The 16,741-nt window shown below is 36.1% G+C and overlaps 3 protein-coding genes across 5 annotated transcripts; 1 reads left to right on the top strand and 2 right to left on the bottom strand.

Moving 5' to 3' along the window:
• The first annotated feature begins 2,623 nt into the window (after window positions 1–2,623).
• On the top strand, window positions 2,624–6,171 carry LOC112801154 (cysteine-rich receptor-like protein kinase 2). Of its 2 annotated transcripts, XM_029298303.2 has the most exons (9): window positions 2,624–2,763; window positions 3,197–3,883; window positions 3,971–4,084; window positions 4,180–4,319; window positions 4,398–4,608; window positions 4,720–4,954; window positions 5,183–5,333; window positions 5,426–5,760; window positions 5,901–6,171. In XM_029298303.2, exons 2-9 carry the CDS (start codon window positions 3,199–3,201, stop codon window positions 6,070–6,072), a joined length of 2,043 nt encoding a protein of 680 aa, XP_029154136.1. In that variant the 5' UTR covers window positions 2,624–2,763; window positions 3,197–3,198; the 3' UTR covers window positions 6,073–6,171. The 2 variants fall into 2 exon arrangements, with proteins under 2 accessions (XP_029154136.1, XP_029154135.1); XM_029298302.2 differs by lacking the exon at window positions 2,624–2,763 and having other exon boundaries at window positions 2,832–3,883.
• LOC112801155 (glucan endo-1,3-beta-glucosidase 3) lies at window positions 5,829–10,014 on the bottom strand. 2 transcript variants are annotated; one of them, XM_072237060.1, is made up of 5 exons: window positions 9,509–9,810; window positions 6,967–7,826; window positions 6,573–6,765; window positions 6,370–6,397; window positions 5,829–6,273 (listed from the first exon to the last, which is right to left on the bottom strand). In XM_072237060.1, exons 1-5 carry the CDS (start codon window positions 9,558–9,560, stop codon window positions 6,120–6,122), a joined length of 1,287 nt encoding a protein of 428 aa, XP_072093161.1. In that variant the 5' UTR covers window positions 9,561–9,810; the 3' UTR covers window positions 5,829–6,119. The 2 variants fall into 2 exon arrangements, with proteins under 2 accessions (XP_072093161.1, XP_025699515.1); XM_025843730.3 differs by having other exon boundaries at window positions 6,573–7,826; window positions 9,509–10,014.
• Window positions 10,015–14,692: 4,678 nt separating this feature from the next.
• Window positions 14,693–16,009, bottom strand: LOC112803418 (uncharacterized). Its single transcript, XM_025846913.1, has one exon. The coding sequence runs from the start codon at window positions 16,007–16,009 to the stop codon at window positions 14,693–14,695; it is 1,317 nt and encodes a 438-aa protein (XP_025702698.1).
• Between the last annotated feature and the right edge of the window lie 732 nt (window positions 16,010–16,741).

Raw genomic sequence — 16,741 nt, 5'->3', positions numbered from 1 at the left:
TTTTATAAATTTATTTGAATTATATTTTTATTAATTTTATTTTTTGTAAAACAAAAAAGTAGAGAGAGATAGAGAACGAAAGAGAAAAGAGAGAGAAAGATGAAGAAAAAGAAGATGGGTGAGTTTGTTAAATTTGGAGAAAAAAATTTTATTTTAATTATAATAAAAGAATATCTAGTGACTCATTTTGGTTTGTCAAAGTAGTAATATAAATATATAAATATATAAATTATAAATTATATATAGAGTAGGAAGGGTAAAGAAAAATACCGAAGGGGAGAGAGGTAGATAGAGGACGGAGAAAGAAAATTTATTAATTTTAGAAGAAAATATTTCATTTTAATTTTAATGAGAGACTGTCATGTGATACATTTTAATTGTTAAATTAGTAATATAATATAGTTATATTTCATTTCAATTTTAATTTTAATTGCAATTAAAAAATATCATATTGCACATTTTGATTGTAAAATTTATAATTAATCATTAATAATGATATATAAAAGAGATAAAATGAACCAAGGAATAAGAGAGATGGAGATAAAAAAGAGAGAGAAAAAAAGAACTCTTTAATTTTAAAAGAAAATTAAAAATTTAATTTTAGTTATAATGAAAAAGTCACATGTGATATATTTTAATTGTAAAATTAATAATATATAATAAAATACAACAGATAAAATAACAAATTGTCATCATTTTTAGAAAGAGGAGTGTTAGGGATCAGCAATTTTTGTGATTTGTATTCATCAAATAATCATCAATGATGATTTTAATGGTATGAGATTGATGTGAGATTTCATTTAATAACTCACTTTTCTTTGCTAGTTACATGCTGACCAGAATTTAATAAAGTTGCTGGTCCTCTAGACTTTTTCTTTTAGAAATTGTTTGTGTGTGTATATAGTAGAGACCAATTTGGATAAGTAACTTAATTAAACTCTTTTAAAATAAGAAATTAAAATATAAGGACTTATATTAAAAATAATTTATAAATAATTTATAAATAAATTATTTTATATTTATTTTTTTATAAAAATACTTATTTTTAAAATATAATAATAATAAAAACTTTTTATTATAAAAAATTATTTTTTTCATAAATATTTTAAATAATTTTTTAAAAGGTTACAAACTAATCTAAAAAATTATATCAAATATTAATACAATCATTTTTTATAGACTAAAAATTTTAAAAAGATTCACTTATAAATCCAAAGTTCCAAACTAGCCTATATGTATAAAAGGTCTACAAGTGCAAAAGACAGGTCCCAGATGTGTAGTCTTAGGTCTTACTATATGCATTCATTTTAATTAAAAAGGATTTTGTTATTCTATGCTCTAAGAGCATAAATTAAGTATACAATAAAAAAATATTTTAATATTATTTATTTTTTTATACATTAAAAATATAAAAAAATTATTTTTATAATAAATAATATTAAGATATTTTTTTATTGTATACTTAACTTATATCTTTAGAATACAAAATAGTAAAATTCTTTTAAGAAAAATAAAAAATACAGCTCTTCTTAACATTGATTTGCTCTTAGAAATAACAAAGAAAGTAATAGGTTTTATACTCTTATTTTTTTGTAATCTTTTATAAAAAAAATATAATTAGCCGGATTAGTACTTGCTTGGTTTGAAAACCTTGTGAGTTCTGTGTCAGCATAACCCTTTTTTTCAACTCTTCACACTTAAAAGTCTCAAACTCACAAACTTGCTTCTGCTTCTGGCCACTCTTGCACCATCAACATCGGTTCTTGACTTGTTTCATTCATTTGTACATCTTTCTTCTTTTCACTTACCTTCAAAAAGTAAAAATTCAACTTCACAGTACAGTTTATCTTTCTAATAATAGTAAATAATTTTTTATTTCGTTTTGTGTTTGTTCTTTTGTTGTTAGAGTCTCTTATACTGCCTTGAAAGGTCACTACCAGTTGCCAATGTGTTGAATAGTTGTGGTAATGTAGGGTCTATTTTCTCAATCAATAACAATAAATGACGTTGGTTTTCATTTTCTTTTTCTTGTGGGGAAAGACATTTAAATACATTGCCGACATTTTTTGTTGTTGTCTTGTTTCATTTTCATTGGGAAACATTGGCAAATATTAGGGGCTCTTTTTCACAACTCTCTAGTCTTACCTGCACTAATAATGAACATCAAATGATCAAATTATTGCTTAACACCATTTAACAATATATCATGTCTAATAATTACCATAAAATGTATGGTAACAAAAAAAACTAATAAAAAATAACCATAACTTGTCTTATTTAATATTCATTAATTATTGTGATAATTAATAAACACTAAATAAAATAAATTCTGTCTGTTTTTTTTTTTCTCCTAGCATTATAGTGTTGGGCCGACTGTGGAGAGGAATCAAGTGAGAGAACATAAAATGAGAAGACACAACATCCAACTCAAAACCTTAAGTTGTCAAGTAAATAGGTCTCTCATCTTATAATTACTTCACACTCTTCCTTACTTTTTTTATGTGAGACTAATTTCAACACTTCTCACACTTACAACATTAACGTATAGAACTTACACATATCTATTTTATCGTTTAATTAAATATACTCTGTATATTAAGTCCAAATTTTTTTCTTTATAATTGAATGTCCCCCATAGAAGACGTGTGTCAAGTTTGTAAATGCAACTAAACGCATATTCTAACCTTTCTCTCTCCAAAGTGTAAACAAGGGAAAAGAATCAATATCTACCCTTCTTAACGGTGGCAATTGATGACCGAACAGGTAGCAATATTTTTGAAACTTGAGAAGGGTAGTGACTATTTTTAGGGCCCTCTCATTCAGTTCTTCACACGCTTTATGTTACTTCTTTTGGAGATTTTTTCTTTCTTTTGTCAGAATCTCCTGTTAGTCTTCAAGTTACCTTTCTTCTCAGAAGTAGAAAGAGATTTTGAGTTTCTTCTAATCATTCAGCTTTCATACCATAAAACAACTACATTTCATACCAAATGTTCAACAAAATATTCTCTCTTTTCACTAACAAATAGTCCTGTCCTTTCATAGTAATAGTAAAACAACATAATTGTAGAGTCATGTTAATTATTTGAACATCTAACTAGTGAAGTTGAATCAGATTAGAATAAGATGATCACAAAAATGATTAAAACAATCCTTCTCATCCCTTCTCAATTCATTATTTTCCTTCTCATCAACTCAGTAATGGCAGAACCAAGGGCAAGAACAATCCAAATAGCATGTGGTCATCAACTAGAGCACAACAGCACCATCTATGTTCCGAATTTCGTTGCAACCATGGAGAAAATCAGTGAACAGATGCGAAGTACCGGATTTGGAACAACAGTTACAGGGACAGGACTTGATACTAACTATGGCCTAGCTCAGTGCTATGGAGATCTTTCATTGCTTGATTGTGTGCTATGTTATGCCGAGGCAAGGACGGTTCTTCCTCAGTGCTTCCCTTTCAATGGTGGGCGCATTTACCTCGATGGTTGCTTCATGAGGGCCGAGAATTATAGCTTCTTTGATGAGTATACAGGAGCAGGAGATAATGCAGTATGTGGGAACAGAACAAGGAAGAACTCAAGTTTTCAAGAAGCTGCAAAGCAAGCAACTCTAACAGCAGTTCAAGATGCACTTAGCAATAAAGGATATGCTAGAGGGAAGGTCGCCGTGGCCGGAACAGTTAATGAGTCTGCTTATGTGCTGGCTGATTGTTGGAGGACTTTGAACACAAGCTCTTGTAAAGCATGTCTTCAGAATGCATCAACTTCTCTATTGGGATGCTTGCCTTGGGAAGAAGGCCGTGCGCTTTACACCGGTTGCTTCATGAGGTTCTCAGACAAAGATTTCCTCAACAAGGAGCAGGAAAATGGAAGCTCAAAGGGTAAATGAATCTTGAGAATTTAGAAAAGTTTACACATTTTTTGTAAATGTAAATCTTGAGAACAGTTTTGTTTTCTGATTTGTGCAGGTAATGTAATAGTGCTGGTGGTTGCAGTGGTTAGTTCATTGATTGTTTTTGTGGTTGGAATAGCTATTGGGATATATATCTTGAAACTTAGATACATTCAAAAGAAAAGAAGAGGTAGGTGACTTATCTATTTAATACCTATGAGTCATCAATGTGTTATATAACAACTATGTTTAAGTATGTATGCCAATGCTTATTCTGGAATTCAGGTTCATATGATACAGAAAAGTTAGCAAAGTCCCTTCGCCGCAGTAGCCTGAATTTCAAGTACACTTCACTGGAAAGGGCTACTGGATCCTTTGATGAGACTAACAAGTTAGGACAAGGAGGATTTGGAACAGTTTACAAAGTAGTTATCTTATCTGCATACCTATATCCCAACCATTTTAACATAAGAATGCAACTATATAACAATTTTCTATTGCAGGGAGTTCTACCTGATGGAAGAGAGATTGCTATCAAGAGGCTATATTTCAATAACAAACATAGAGCAGGAGATTTCTACAATGAAGTGAACATAATCAGTAGCGTGGAACACAAGAATCTAGTCCGACTGTTAGGATGCAGTTGTTCAGGACCCGAAAGCCTGCTTGTGTATGAATATCTGCCCAACAGAAGTCTCGATCGCTTCATTTTTGGTAATTCCCAAACTCATGCCATAGGTTTCCCCTTCTGAGATATGAAATCCTACACTTTTACTATCATTGCTTATATCCTAACCATAGTACTTCTCAATGTAAACATTGTAGACAAGAATAAGGGAAGAGAACTGAACTGGGAGAAGAGATACGAAATCATCGTTGGGACAGCTGAAGGATTAGCATACCTACATGAGAATTCTAAAACCAAAATAATTCACAGAGATATAAAAGCCAGCAACATCCTCTTGGATGCAAAGCTTCGTGCTAAAATCGCAGATTTTGGCTTGGCTAGATCCTTTCAAGAAGATAAGAGCCATATAAGTACAGCTATTGCAGGAACTTTGTAAGTACCTCTAATCCCATCTACCATTTTCCCCCCAAATAATAACAATTTTGAACATATTAGAATAAGAGCCTGCTAAGTACCTAAATACAACATTAAGCATCCTATACTACTAATCTGGGGCTTTGGACACCCCATAATTTCCAAGTCCCTACAGAGAAAAATGTTGTTTGGAGCAAATTTCTCTGTACTAGACCTTTAATAACCATCTATATATATGTTCTGCAGGGGTTATATGGCTCCAGAGTACATAGCTCATGGTCAGTTAACAGAAAAGGCAGATGTGTATAGTTTTGGAGTGCTACTGCTAGAGATAGTTACCGGGAGACAGAACAACAGGAGCAAAGCAGCTGAATATTCAGACAGCCTAATTACAGTGGTCAGTATCAGATTCCTTAACCTGATTTATTTTTATTGTTGTTGAACTAGTCTTTTTCTTGCTTTGATCTTAACATAATTTTGCAACATCAGGCATGGAAACACTTTCAGTCAGGGACAGCTGAACAATTATTTGATCCAAATCTTCAGTTGCATGAAGACTACAACAACAGCAGTGTTAAGAATGAGATCTTAAGAGTGGTTCAAATAGGACTTCTATGCACCCAAGAGAACCATTTGTTGCGGCCAACTATGTCAAAAGTGCTGCAGATGCTAACAAAGAAGGAGGAGCAACTTGTTGCTCCTTCTAATCCACCTTTCCTAGATGAGAATACCATGGAATTCTGTGACATAAGTGGTGACCCATTTTTCCCTCTCGTTGCAGATGACTCAGTCGCTACCATGTCCCATAGCTCTTTTCATCCCAGGTGATCTGCCTAGTACTAACAATGTATATCTCTATCCATTACTAATTTATACAAGAACATTAGGATACAACAAATAACAATGTGAAAAAATTAAATTAGCCTTACAAGGTACTTACAGCAATGTCTAATAATTCTTTCAGTTCATTTGTACAAAAATTCAATGGAAAATCAAAGTTACACTTGCCAATATACATTTTGAGTTCTTGGCAGACTTCGCCACCCTTTAAATCCTCTCGACACGAGGAACACAAAATTGGGAGTGCTAGCTGCAACCTTTATGAAAAAGGTAGTTGGAAGAGTGTGTATCTCTGAAAATCTGATTCCCATGCTGATGAATATGAACTGTGCTTACTTTGATCTTATAAAACAGCACTCAGAAGTAAAGCACCAAGAATCACAGAACTTATCAAAGATCCTCCATTATAGTAGTGTTGTGATAAGCTGCCTGAAGCAGTGGAAGTGTTAGATGGGGCCAGTGATGTGCCATTTATACTGGTGCCATTTTTACCACCACTGTTCATCACAAATATTCAAGGGAAATATAATAAATAAGAATGAACAGTTAATTACAATAATCAGAAAAAAATATATGAATCCTTGAGATCATACCTTCCTGGAAATACGCAGGAACCATAACCTGTGATAATGATAACAAATAATAGTTCCATTAGATTGCCAAGCCACTTGAGATACTAAATAGCAAAGGTGCAAAATTAACAATTAACTTGTGTAGCCATAAAAAAAATGTATCCATAACTTATGTAGCCACCTTCAAATATAGTTATAATTATTAAAGAGTCCAGATTCTTTACTTGGATTTGTGGTGGTGACAAAAGCAACTCCTTTAAAATCACAAGTTCCAGGAGATTTAGCCATCTGCTGATAATATGCATTGAAAGCATAAGTCGCATGCGCAACTACATTATTCGGTTCATAACACTCTTGACCCTGCCGCAAGGGCGAACAATCCACCTTCCCTGGTCCACAAGCCCAATCAAGTGCTGCCTGTAGCAACTTAGAATCAGCATTACTCTTAGCAACACAAAAGGTTTGATTTGTTGTATCATTTGCAAATACAGTACCAGCACCGGTCAAATGCAAAGTATATACTGGTGCTCCATTAGCATAGAAAAGTCCCCAGTTCTTTTCGGATACAGGACCTGGTCTTAAGTCTTCGTTATAAAGCTCATAAATATATGTACTAACTGGAATTCTAGGATGCTTTGGAGTCCCTGAATTATTAAGGACATGTCTGATCAAGTTACTGTTGTAAGTGTTAGCATTGTCAATTGTTGCATCCGGCTCAGATGAATCGCCTTTGGAGGGCCATCCTGACTCTGTCACTACAATAGGGATATTTGTGAAGTTCAAGTATAACATTGCAAAATAAGCAGCATCGATCACTGCATCGAAAACATTAGTATAGTGAAGCATAGTGTTGGCATCAACAGCTTCCTTATTTGGCGGCAGGGGCCGGAACAGAGCATATTCCAGTTGGATTTTACCTTCAGATTGCATGTAATTGTAGTAAGGGTAAACATTGAGCATAAGATATGAACCTGTTGATTGCAAAAACTTAAGCAATGGAACCATGACAGGATCCCATGTTTTATTAAAGAATGCTTGGGATGGAGGGAAAGAGTTAAGGATGATAGAAGAAGAATGAGGAGTAGAGACTTTAATTTGCTGATCGAGATTGGCAGCAACAAGTGCAGATTGAATGAATTTTAGTGCATTGACTAGGACAGGTGCAACATTTGGGAGGGCTGTTAGAACTTCAGATCCAACTGCTATGGCAGTTATGTTGGTTGCAGGGACATGAGCTACCACATTGTGTGCAACCCAGTTGGCGGCCGTGGCATTCGATTGGCCAATGCCGAGTAGCAAGTTGTTGGGAACAGAAACGGTTACACGGATTCCGGTGTTGGCAAGTGCAAGAAGCATGGCCCTGTCAGCATCATAGAGTCTGACATGTTGGATACTTTGAGCCTTAAGAAGGGCCACAGTCTCTGTTGCACTTGGCATGTTAGTTATGTCTGTACCAATGTTTACACCAATAAAGGAATCTGCAGAAGAAAGAAAGAAACCAACAAATTATATAAATACTATATGATCCTGCTCATAAACAGATTATGAGATGAAAATAATAATGCAGATGAAGTAGAACAAATAGAAACTAGAAAACAAGGAACATATGAATTTTGGTTTGGACCAACATGGATTTGTGAAAACAGCTAATAAGTCCATTTATGATCTAATAAAATGTGTTTCAAATATCCAATCTTACCATGACCTATTTAATAAAATGCCTACAAAGCCTATTCATTAGTCTTTTATGGAATTGTATTTGAGTCATTCATTTAAAGTAATACTGTATTTTCAAAATTATCCGCGAAGTGATTTAAAAATTGATACCATGCTTTCTTCAATTTTAATTGGGTAACAAAAGGGGAAAAAGATTTAATAAAAGAAAACTTGATTATCAGCTTTGTTCATGAGGAATAATATTGAAAAAATTCATATTTTAAGGAGGCACAGCCACATTGCATTCATACAATGTCAAAGCAAAACATATATTTCAAAATTCTGGAATAAGCTTTCAGTGATGGATTGTCAGATTGTCCAACTAACTAATGCTACATCCTAAGCCCATAGCTATAGTTCATAAACTGATTTTTTTTTTTTTTTGGTCATGGTTGAAATTCAAGGTTTGTTAACCTGTCATCCCGTGGATTATCCTTGGGTTTAACTAAAAGAAGTCTAATATACTCAAATGATCGCTTGTTCTTAGGTTAATTTGCAAAAGATTCACTTTGATTATCAGTTTTTAAAAACATAAAATGAGGATTTCATTTAATAACATTTTTCCCATGCTTTTGGTTACCATGTCTAATTCATGGAAGCTAGGCAACAATGCTACCAACTCACCAACTCAGTATTAATGAGGTTGATTGATAGACCAAAATGATTAAATATAGTATAAATATTCCACTTCATCACTGGCATAGTGGCATTCACAACAGGGGTATTTTAGTACCATCACTTTTTTCATAAAAAGTTTAGTTAAGTGCAAACTGCGAAAGAAGCTGTTTCTTGAGTTGGGATGCAACAAAATTGTCCCAGAATCCCATTAAAAATTAGAAAGGATAGATCAGAGATTCAGCACAAAGGAAAACACTTTCTTGCAAAGGCCCTTTCTTTTGCAAATAATAATAAATAAATAAACTAAACATGCCTATATTTGTATTACACAACCTTTTCTCTAACTTTCTATTCCAACATTGTTATGCTCTTGTAGCAAGGTTCTGGCTCTTTATACATTTATAGCAACATCTGACATCTCCCACATTCAACAGCCAAAATGCAATGAAAGAATAATTACTTCCTTCTACTTTAATAGTTAAAAAAAGGGGTTAATACATTGTATCATTACCCTTTACCTAAAATGTTAATTAGAAGCAAATACTTACTAACCATGACAAATAGCAAAGATACAAAAAAGTAAGAATCTACAAACCCATATGATGATGAAAGGAAGGTGGTAATGAAAGGACTAACTAGACATAATGATGAAAAGAACAAGAGCTAGAAGCCAAAAAAAAACAAGAGTACTATACCCCCACACCAACCATTACTAAATTAGAAAGCTTATTAAGAGAATACTTAATGATAGATTAATAACCAATGATATCAGATGCCCAGGGAACATAGAAACAGATGCTAAAAATCACATAAACTTATTACTTACCTCCATAGACAGAACATGCAAGCAGGAAAAAAAGAAGCAGCAGAACAGCCATTGATGATTGCTTAGAGAAACCGTTATACACAAAGAAACACTGCCAGTTCCACTGCAAACTAAAAAGTGGCTCTCTACAACTTGGGGTCTCAAAAAGCTTGCACCTTTTGATACCCTTTGGGCTTTGGCATAGAGAAGTAAGAACCAGGAAGTGCTTTGAGGTTGGGAGGGAGAAATTAGAAACCTTGAGAGTTTGCGTTGTTGGGTCTTGTGAGTGGTCAAAACTCAAAAATCAAAACTAGAATTTGTGTCTGTGGGATCATAAAATCATAAATGGTAGTGTGTGTCAGGGATCCAACGGCTGAGATTTGGAGATGCAGGTGGCAAATCAGCCAAGTAGTAACTATTATTAGTGGACAAGAAAGTCAGGCTTTTTTTAATTAAGGCAAGTGTATGATTCAGTGTTTTATTAATAACGTGAATAATGAAGCAGTGTTGCAGTGTTGGTGCAGTTCATAGGCTATTGTTATTGGTGGATTAGCATCTATGATAGCAACATAAAATGTTGACGTGGCATCTTTTCTGTTTCTGCTTCAAAAATCCCCACTTGCGCTCTGCTTTGGTTTGTGTCCCAAAGCCATTGACAGTTGCCATCTCTTGGATCCTTCTTTAGCTCTGTTAACTGTCATTAACTTGAGTTAAAATCACACTTCATCTTATGTAATCATAAAAAATAAATAAATTAACAGTGAGTCCCATTATTCACATAACATTGTCAATGAATACTAGTGGAAAGTCCGCGCAATGCACAGGTTGTGTACGTAATCTATTTATTGTATTCATATTAATTTGTTTTTAAGTTGAGTAGTACATATTAATTAGTAAATTTAATTTAATTAGTATGTAGATAACATAATTAATAATATTAATGTAGAGTTCAACTTTAAAAATTAATGTATAAAATTTGGCATAATTATATTGTTTAATATTTTATTAGTTAAAATTAATATATGATTAAAAATTTCTATGTGAAATTAGTATTATATATATTTCAAGGAAACTATGGAAATTATTTTTGTTAAAATGTTAATAAATCATTATGTAAAAGTATTAATTGTTGGTCACTTAAAAGATTTTAAAAAATGCACTAATTATTGTTAAATTAATATTGCGCACAGTTTATAAAAGAATGCTTTCGTATTGGTTATAAATAATTTAGTTAATTTTTTTTTATAATATCCATTAGACATATTTTTAATTTGTACGTGAATAAAATATGTATTGATACTTCATAATTGTACTCTATATTAATGTTCGGTTAATAATAAATGAGTTTATTAGTCTAATAAAAAAATTTAATTAATTTTCTATCACTTCCAATAAAAATACGTGAAGAAAAATGGTCTTATATATAATAGCTCCTTTTTATATATATATATAAAATTGGTTGCGTCACTCATTAATCAATAACGAGTCTTATTGTGTCCACAATATTTTTTGTTTCATTTTAAATTTATCTTAAGCCATTGTAAAAATTAAAAGGTGATTAATAAGTAATAACAATAAGATTCATAAAGATAAGTGACATTTTAAGCTATTCTATAACCGTTGTTAAAATAAGGTGATTAATAAGTTTTCTTAGTATAAATCACATTTTACGAGTTTATTAATAAATTTGTTTTGAAAAGATGTTTTTTCATTCCACCTAGATTTCTTAAAGTTCTGCAGAACTATGATGAGCGATTCTATCCTATTCTCCTGTAGGTAAGATATAATTTGGTCTATCAGTTCATCAAACAAAGTACAACTCATCCGGTCGAAAATTATTTTTATTATGGAAAAACCATTGGTGTTTTGGAAGAATATTAGAGGGTGGGGTGATTTATCGGGTGGTGGAGAACCCAGTTAACACGTAGGGGCGTGCTGACCCTGCTACGGAACAACGTGTCCGCACCACGCAGAGACGACGTGATGCGGCGAGCATGCACGCTTCTGACACCACGCAGGAGCGAGGTGGAGCTGGCGTCGCGGAGTTCCAATGTTCCTGCACCTCGGGGGCGTGCTGCAACTGCTGCCATGCAGCAGCAAGCGTGCCCTCTTCATACTCTATATAAGGAGTCTTCTCCTCCAACTGCAACACAGAAAGAGTTAGTGAGAGGGTTTGAGGGTAACATTCTTAAGAAAGGGTGTTAGTGAGAGGAAAAAAGGGGGTTGCGAACTCATCAAAGGGGAAGGGTGTTGCTGCTAGTGGAAAGGGTGAAAAAATAATAGATAGTAAAAAAAGAGAAATATTATTTTGTATTTATTTTAAAGAATGGTTCGTAATTATAATGCTTCGGAAAAACATATTATAAATTATTTGGATCATCCCATATATATAAATTGGTAAATTATATTTTTATTGTGCATTTTATTTTTTATTTTTTGTTATTTAATATGTTAAAAAATAATTTTTTGTCAATTTTAAATTAATTTTCTAATATAAAAATACTAAAATAAAATATATATTATACTATACTATACTATACGATATACTAAATTTTTTTAAAAAAATATATTTCTCTATGATAAAAATATAAAAATAATACTCTAATAAAATAAAAAATATATATACTGTAAATAAATATGTATGTTGAACATATTCAAAAGTTTAATATATAAATGTTAAAGTAATAAATAAATATTAAAAAAATATATATACTTTGTTATTAATAATATTAAAATATTAGAAAAAATATTTTAATTATGATAATGCAGTGCACGTTAATGATTTTAACAAATAAAATATTAAAATAAATAAATATGTAAATAATATTATTAATTGAAGTGATCACATACATTTTATAAATAGATATGATAATATTTGTTTATTAATAAATGAATATTTATAACTAATATAATAAATATATTTTTGTTGATGCAGCCTAACAGAAATTTGTTGGTGCGTAAATTGGATCCGCCACAGAGTTGGAATCTGAGGGTCGAAAACTACTTACGCGTCACGGGATTCTACCACGTATCTAGGATTGGGATGATAAGAGGATTTCACCCGTTGTTAGCTGCTCTGGTTGAAAGGTGGAGGCCGGAGACTCACACTTTTGTGTTGCCGGTGGGTGATGTTACAGTGACATTGGAAGATGTCACACATATATTTGGCTTACCAATTGATGGAGAGCCTGTGAGTGGATGGACTGATAGTAGTAGTGATTTCGTTAAGAGTCAGAGCATGGCAATATTTGGACGTCAACCGATGCTCAATCGTAATTCGAAATCCTATATAAAGCTTGGTTGGGTTCGAAGTATCAGAGATGAGGAGCCGTTGGATACTGAAGAGTCCATAAGGAGATACGTGAGATGTCAGATTTTCTGTCTGTTAGGGTCGACCCTATTCACAGATAAGTCGACCGCATACGCCCATGCGAAGTATCTACCGTTGCTTCGCAATTTCGAGCGGATCCATACATATAGTTGGGGTTCAGCATGTCTTGCACATATTTACAGAGCACTATGCCATGCATCACGATATGATACGAAGGAGATGGATGGCCCTCTTAATCTGTTGTTTGTTTGGGCATGGGAGCGAATGCCGTGTATTGCGCCTGTACCGAGACATATCCTTCCACCTGCTAAGATACCAGTTGCCATGAGGTAAATATTTATGGTTCTTGTCAGAGATTATATTCATTATGCATGTTTCAATTAGGAGTATTTACGTAAATACACATGTTCCAGGTGGAGTCATTCGGAACGGAGCACAGCGTGGTTAGAGAAGACCGTTGTGACATTTAGGCATGATATAGACTACATGCAGGAGGTAAATATTTATGGTTCTAATGAATCCTAGTTCCATACATTAATGTTAGGGCTATGACATTGGAATTATCTGTGGCAGTTTGAGTGGCGGCCGTACGAAGGAATGATCATACCCGGCGAGTTACATGGACATCCCGTCAGTTTGGGTTCGCACAGCCCCCCCTCCCCCCGCCCGCCCACGAATACCAAGGGACATTCCACTGACCAGCATTGCATGGCTCTTCGCGGAGTGCAGCTTTATGATTGGATAGTTTTGCATGGGGAGTGGATAGTGGAGTGGGACAACAGGCGACACACTCGACTGCGGGATCTGCACCCCCTTCCGACCTGGGACTTCATACCGACCCCGGAGTATCGGGATTGGTACATGCGCTCATACGGACATATGCTGAGATTGTCGGAGTATGTTCCTCAGCTAGCTGCACCCCAGCCACCTGCACCTCAGGTCCTACCTACACCTCAGAGCCCACCTGCACCTCAGGATCCACCTCAGCATGCAGTGTTTTAGCTGGTTCCTTATTATGTACCACAGCCACCACTCGCACAGGACCAGAGTGCGTCCAGCCACCACTCTCATCACTCTCATCACAGCCACCATTCCCAGCACTCTCAGCCGATGCTGACGATTCCAGCCGGTCATGATTGGTTTGATTTCTCCATCGGCGGTCACGGAGATCAGCAACTACAGAATTGGGCCAATGCTAGTTTGGGTGGTTGGTCAGATTTTAGTGCTATGCATTCACCGTCAGCCTCAGCTGATCCACATGGGGATCAGTAGGTATGAGCCATAGTTTGCAGCGTCCTGCTTCCGACCACACGTCAGAGGGTGCATCGTGTGATAGTGGATTCCTTCGGCGGACATACACACTTGTTGACGAGTTCATCCCCGGTGCATCCGCTCCAACAGAGGCAGGTGGGTCGGCACTACCGGTAGAGGCGGGTGGATCGGCACTGCTGGCACAGGCGGGTGGGTCGGCACCTGGGGAAGAGGCAGGTGGGTCGGCCGCTATAGGTCACCCATATGACCTACGGACGGAGCGAAATCCACCTGATAAGTATACTCCATCAAAGCCAGGTATGGGCATGATGGGTAAGGCACTGAGCTGGATGGGTTGTAAGAAGTGAGCATCGGGTTGGGGTTTTTAGATTTCATACTAGGGTTCAATGTAATACGTATTTAATGTTCTGTATGTTGGCCGATGTTATTCATAGTTAAAAATTTGTATGTTTGCTTCAGTAAGACAGTAAATGTTAACATTATCATGGTCTTAAACATCAATGGATAACCTCAAATTTAAAATTACAAACACGAGTAAGACAAAAAAGAAAATCAATTATAAAAATGCAAATTCAAAAATACAAACACAATGAAAATAAAAGTCATTCCCCCCCACCACTCGATCCAGCACGCTGAGGACATCGACTCCGACTATGTCCTTGAGCACCACAGAGACGGCATATCCAAGGACCACGCATGTCGCGTGAGTCCATTTCGTTCAAGTATCTGGTCAATTTTGGGCGACCTTTCGACGTTCGCCTCAAGGCGGGATTAGCGACCAATGTGGGTCCCTCATACGCAGGCCATGTCTCGGCATCACCTAACGGTGAGAACTCGAATCTATATACCTTATGGACCTCTGTCATCTTGTACACGTCATGCACATACACGTGCCAATCGATTTGCTGGTTAGCACAGCAAGCAATAACATGGCGACATGGTATTCGTTCTACCTGAAAGTGCCCACAGTCACACGTACGTCGTGCAAGATCAACGACTAATACCTTTCCGCTAGTCATTTCGCGCACCTCAAATACGTCATTCCGTCTGTCAAAACGGTGCACAACTATATTCCCAGCCTGTTGCATACTTGCCTCTATCCGCTGTTGTGCGAATACGGAATAAGTATATCCAGCACGTTTGCGTTCATGAGACTCAGCACTCTTCCGCGTAAAAAGTTCATTTAACCGATAATACGTTGCTCGGACTAGCGCCAACACAGGTAGATTACGGGCACCCTTCAACACTGAGTTAATGCACTCGACAAGATTCGTCGTCATATGGCCCCATCGATGTCCCTCGTCGAATGCCAATACCCAATGTCTAAGTCCAATGGCATCGCACCACCTGGCATATGCCTCGCCTCGCTCTTCCAACCTCTTATAGTTGATGTTATACTCCTCCACCATTCTTGAATACCCAATATTGACCACAAGCTTTTGCAAGTGAGGGACCTTGAATGCTCGTAGGAAGTTGCTGCCGATGTGCCTTATACAAAACATCCACCATGCTCTTGGAGGTTGCCAGTCACCTCCGGAACGATTTACTGCTGCTCGAATTGACTCATGCCGGTCCGAGATCATACCCACACCATCTTTTCTTACAACATGCGTTCGCAGATTCCTTAGAAAGAAGTGCCACGCATCAGCTATCTCCCCTTCCACCAAGGCAAAAGCGATAGGCACAATGTTCTGGTTCCCATCCTGTGCAACAGCTACCAGAAGTGTACCTTTGTACTTTCCATATAGGTGTGTTCCGTCAACCTGAACTAGGGGCTTGCAATGCCTGAATGCCCTAACGCATGGATTGAAACTCCAAAATACGCGATGAAGTATTTTTACCCCTTGCGCCTCTTTATTCCCATTGTAAAGTGGGCGTGTTTCTATCTGGACAACTGACCCAGACATCTTCTGAACCATAACCGAGAGCCACCACGGCAAGGCTTGATAACTCTCCTCCCAATCACCGAAAACTTTCGCTATGGACTTCTGATTTGCCAACCAAGCCTTTCAGTAACTGATGGTATGGTTGAACCTTGACTGGACTTCGGCTATTATAGTTTTCACCTTTATTGACGGGTCAGTCTCGACCAATGGCCTTATAGCCTCAGCAACTGTGTCTAAGTCCAACTTGGAAGGATCCTGTGAAATCACTCCCGTTGTGCACGTGTGCCTACCGTTGCATCTGCGTATCTCCCAACAACCTTTTTTCCGTATCAAGATGGCTCAGATAAGCCAGTCGCACCCGCGCCCATACATCTTGCATTTTGCATAGAACGTCTGTGGCTCAGACTCATACACGTCGTAGTCAACTCCTCTAGCAATAGTGTAACTTCTAATTGCTGCCACGACCGACTTTCTAGAACTGTATTCCATTCCAATCCGGAACTCTCCATCCTCAGGATCAGCAACGCCTACAGAAAGTGTCCATCATCGTTTACTAATCAATCCAAAGTATATATTAAAGAAAACATATTATTCGGTCATCACGTACCTATGTTTGAATATTCCGGAAACTTCGGTGCATGCATGGCGTCGAGATCCAATTTACGCATAAAAGGTGACACGTTCATCGGTTGACTGATCGATGGGTGAACCACTACATCAGCTGCTGTCTCAACTCCCGCATCACCATCCTGCTCTTCGTCGCCG

The sequence above is a fragment of the Arachis hypogaea genome, chromosome 5 (assembly GCF_003086295.3).
Source record: "Arachis hypogaea cultivar Tifrunner chromosome 5, arahy.Tifrunner.gnm2.J5K5, whole genome shotgun sequence".
Lineage (NCBI taxonomy): Eukaryota > Viridiplantae > Streptophyta > Magnoliopsida > Fabales > Fabaceae > Arachis > Arachis hypogaea.
This window is presented reverse-complemented; position numbering and strand designations above follow the sequence as displayed.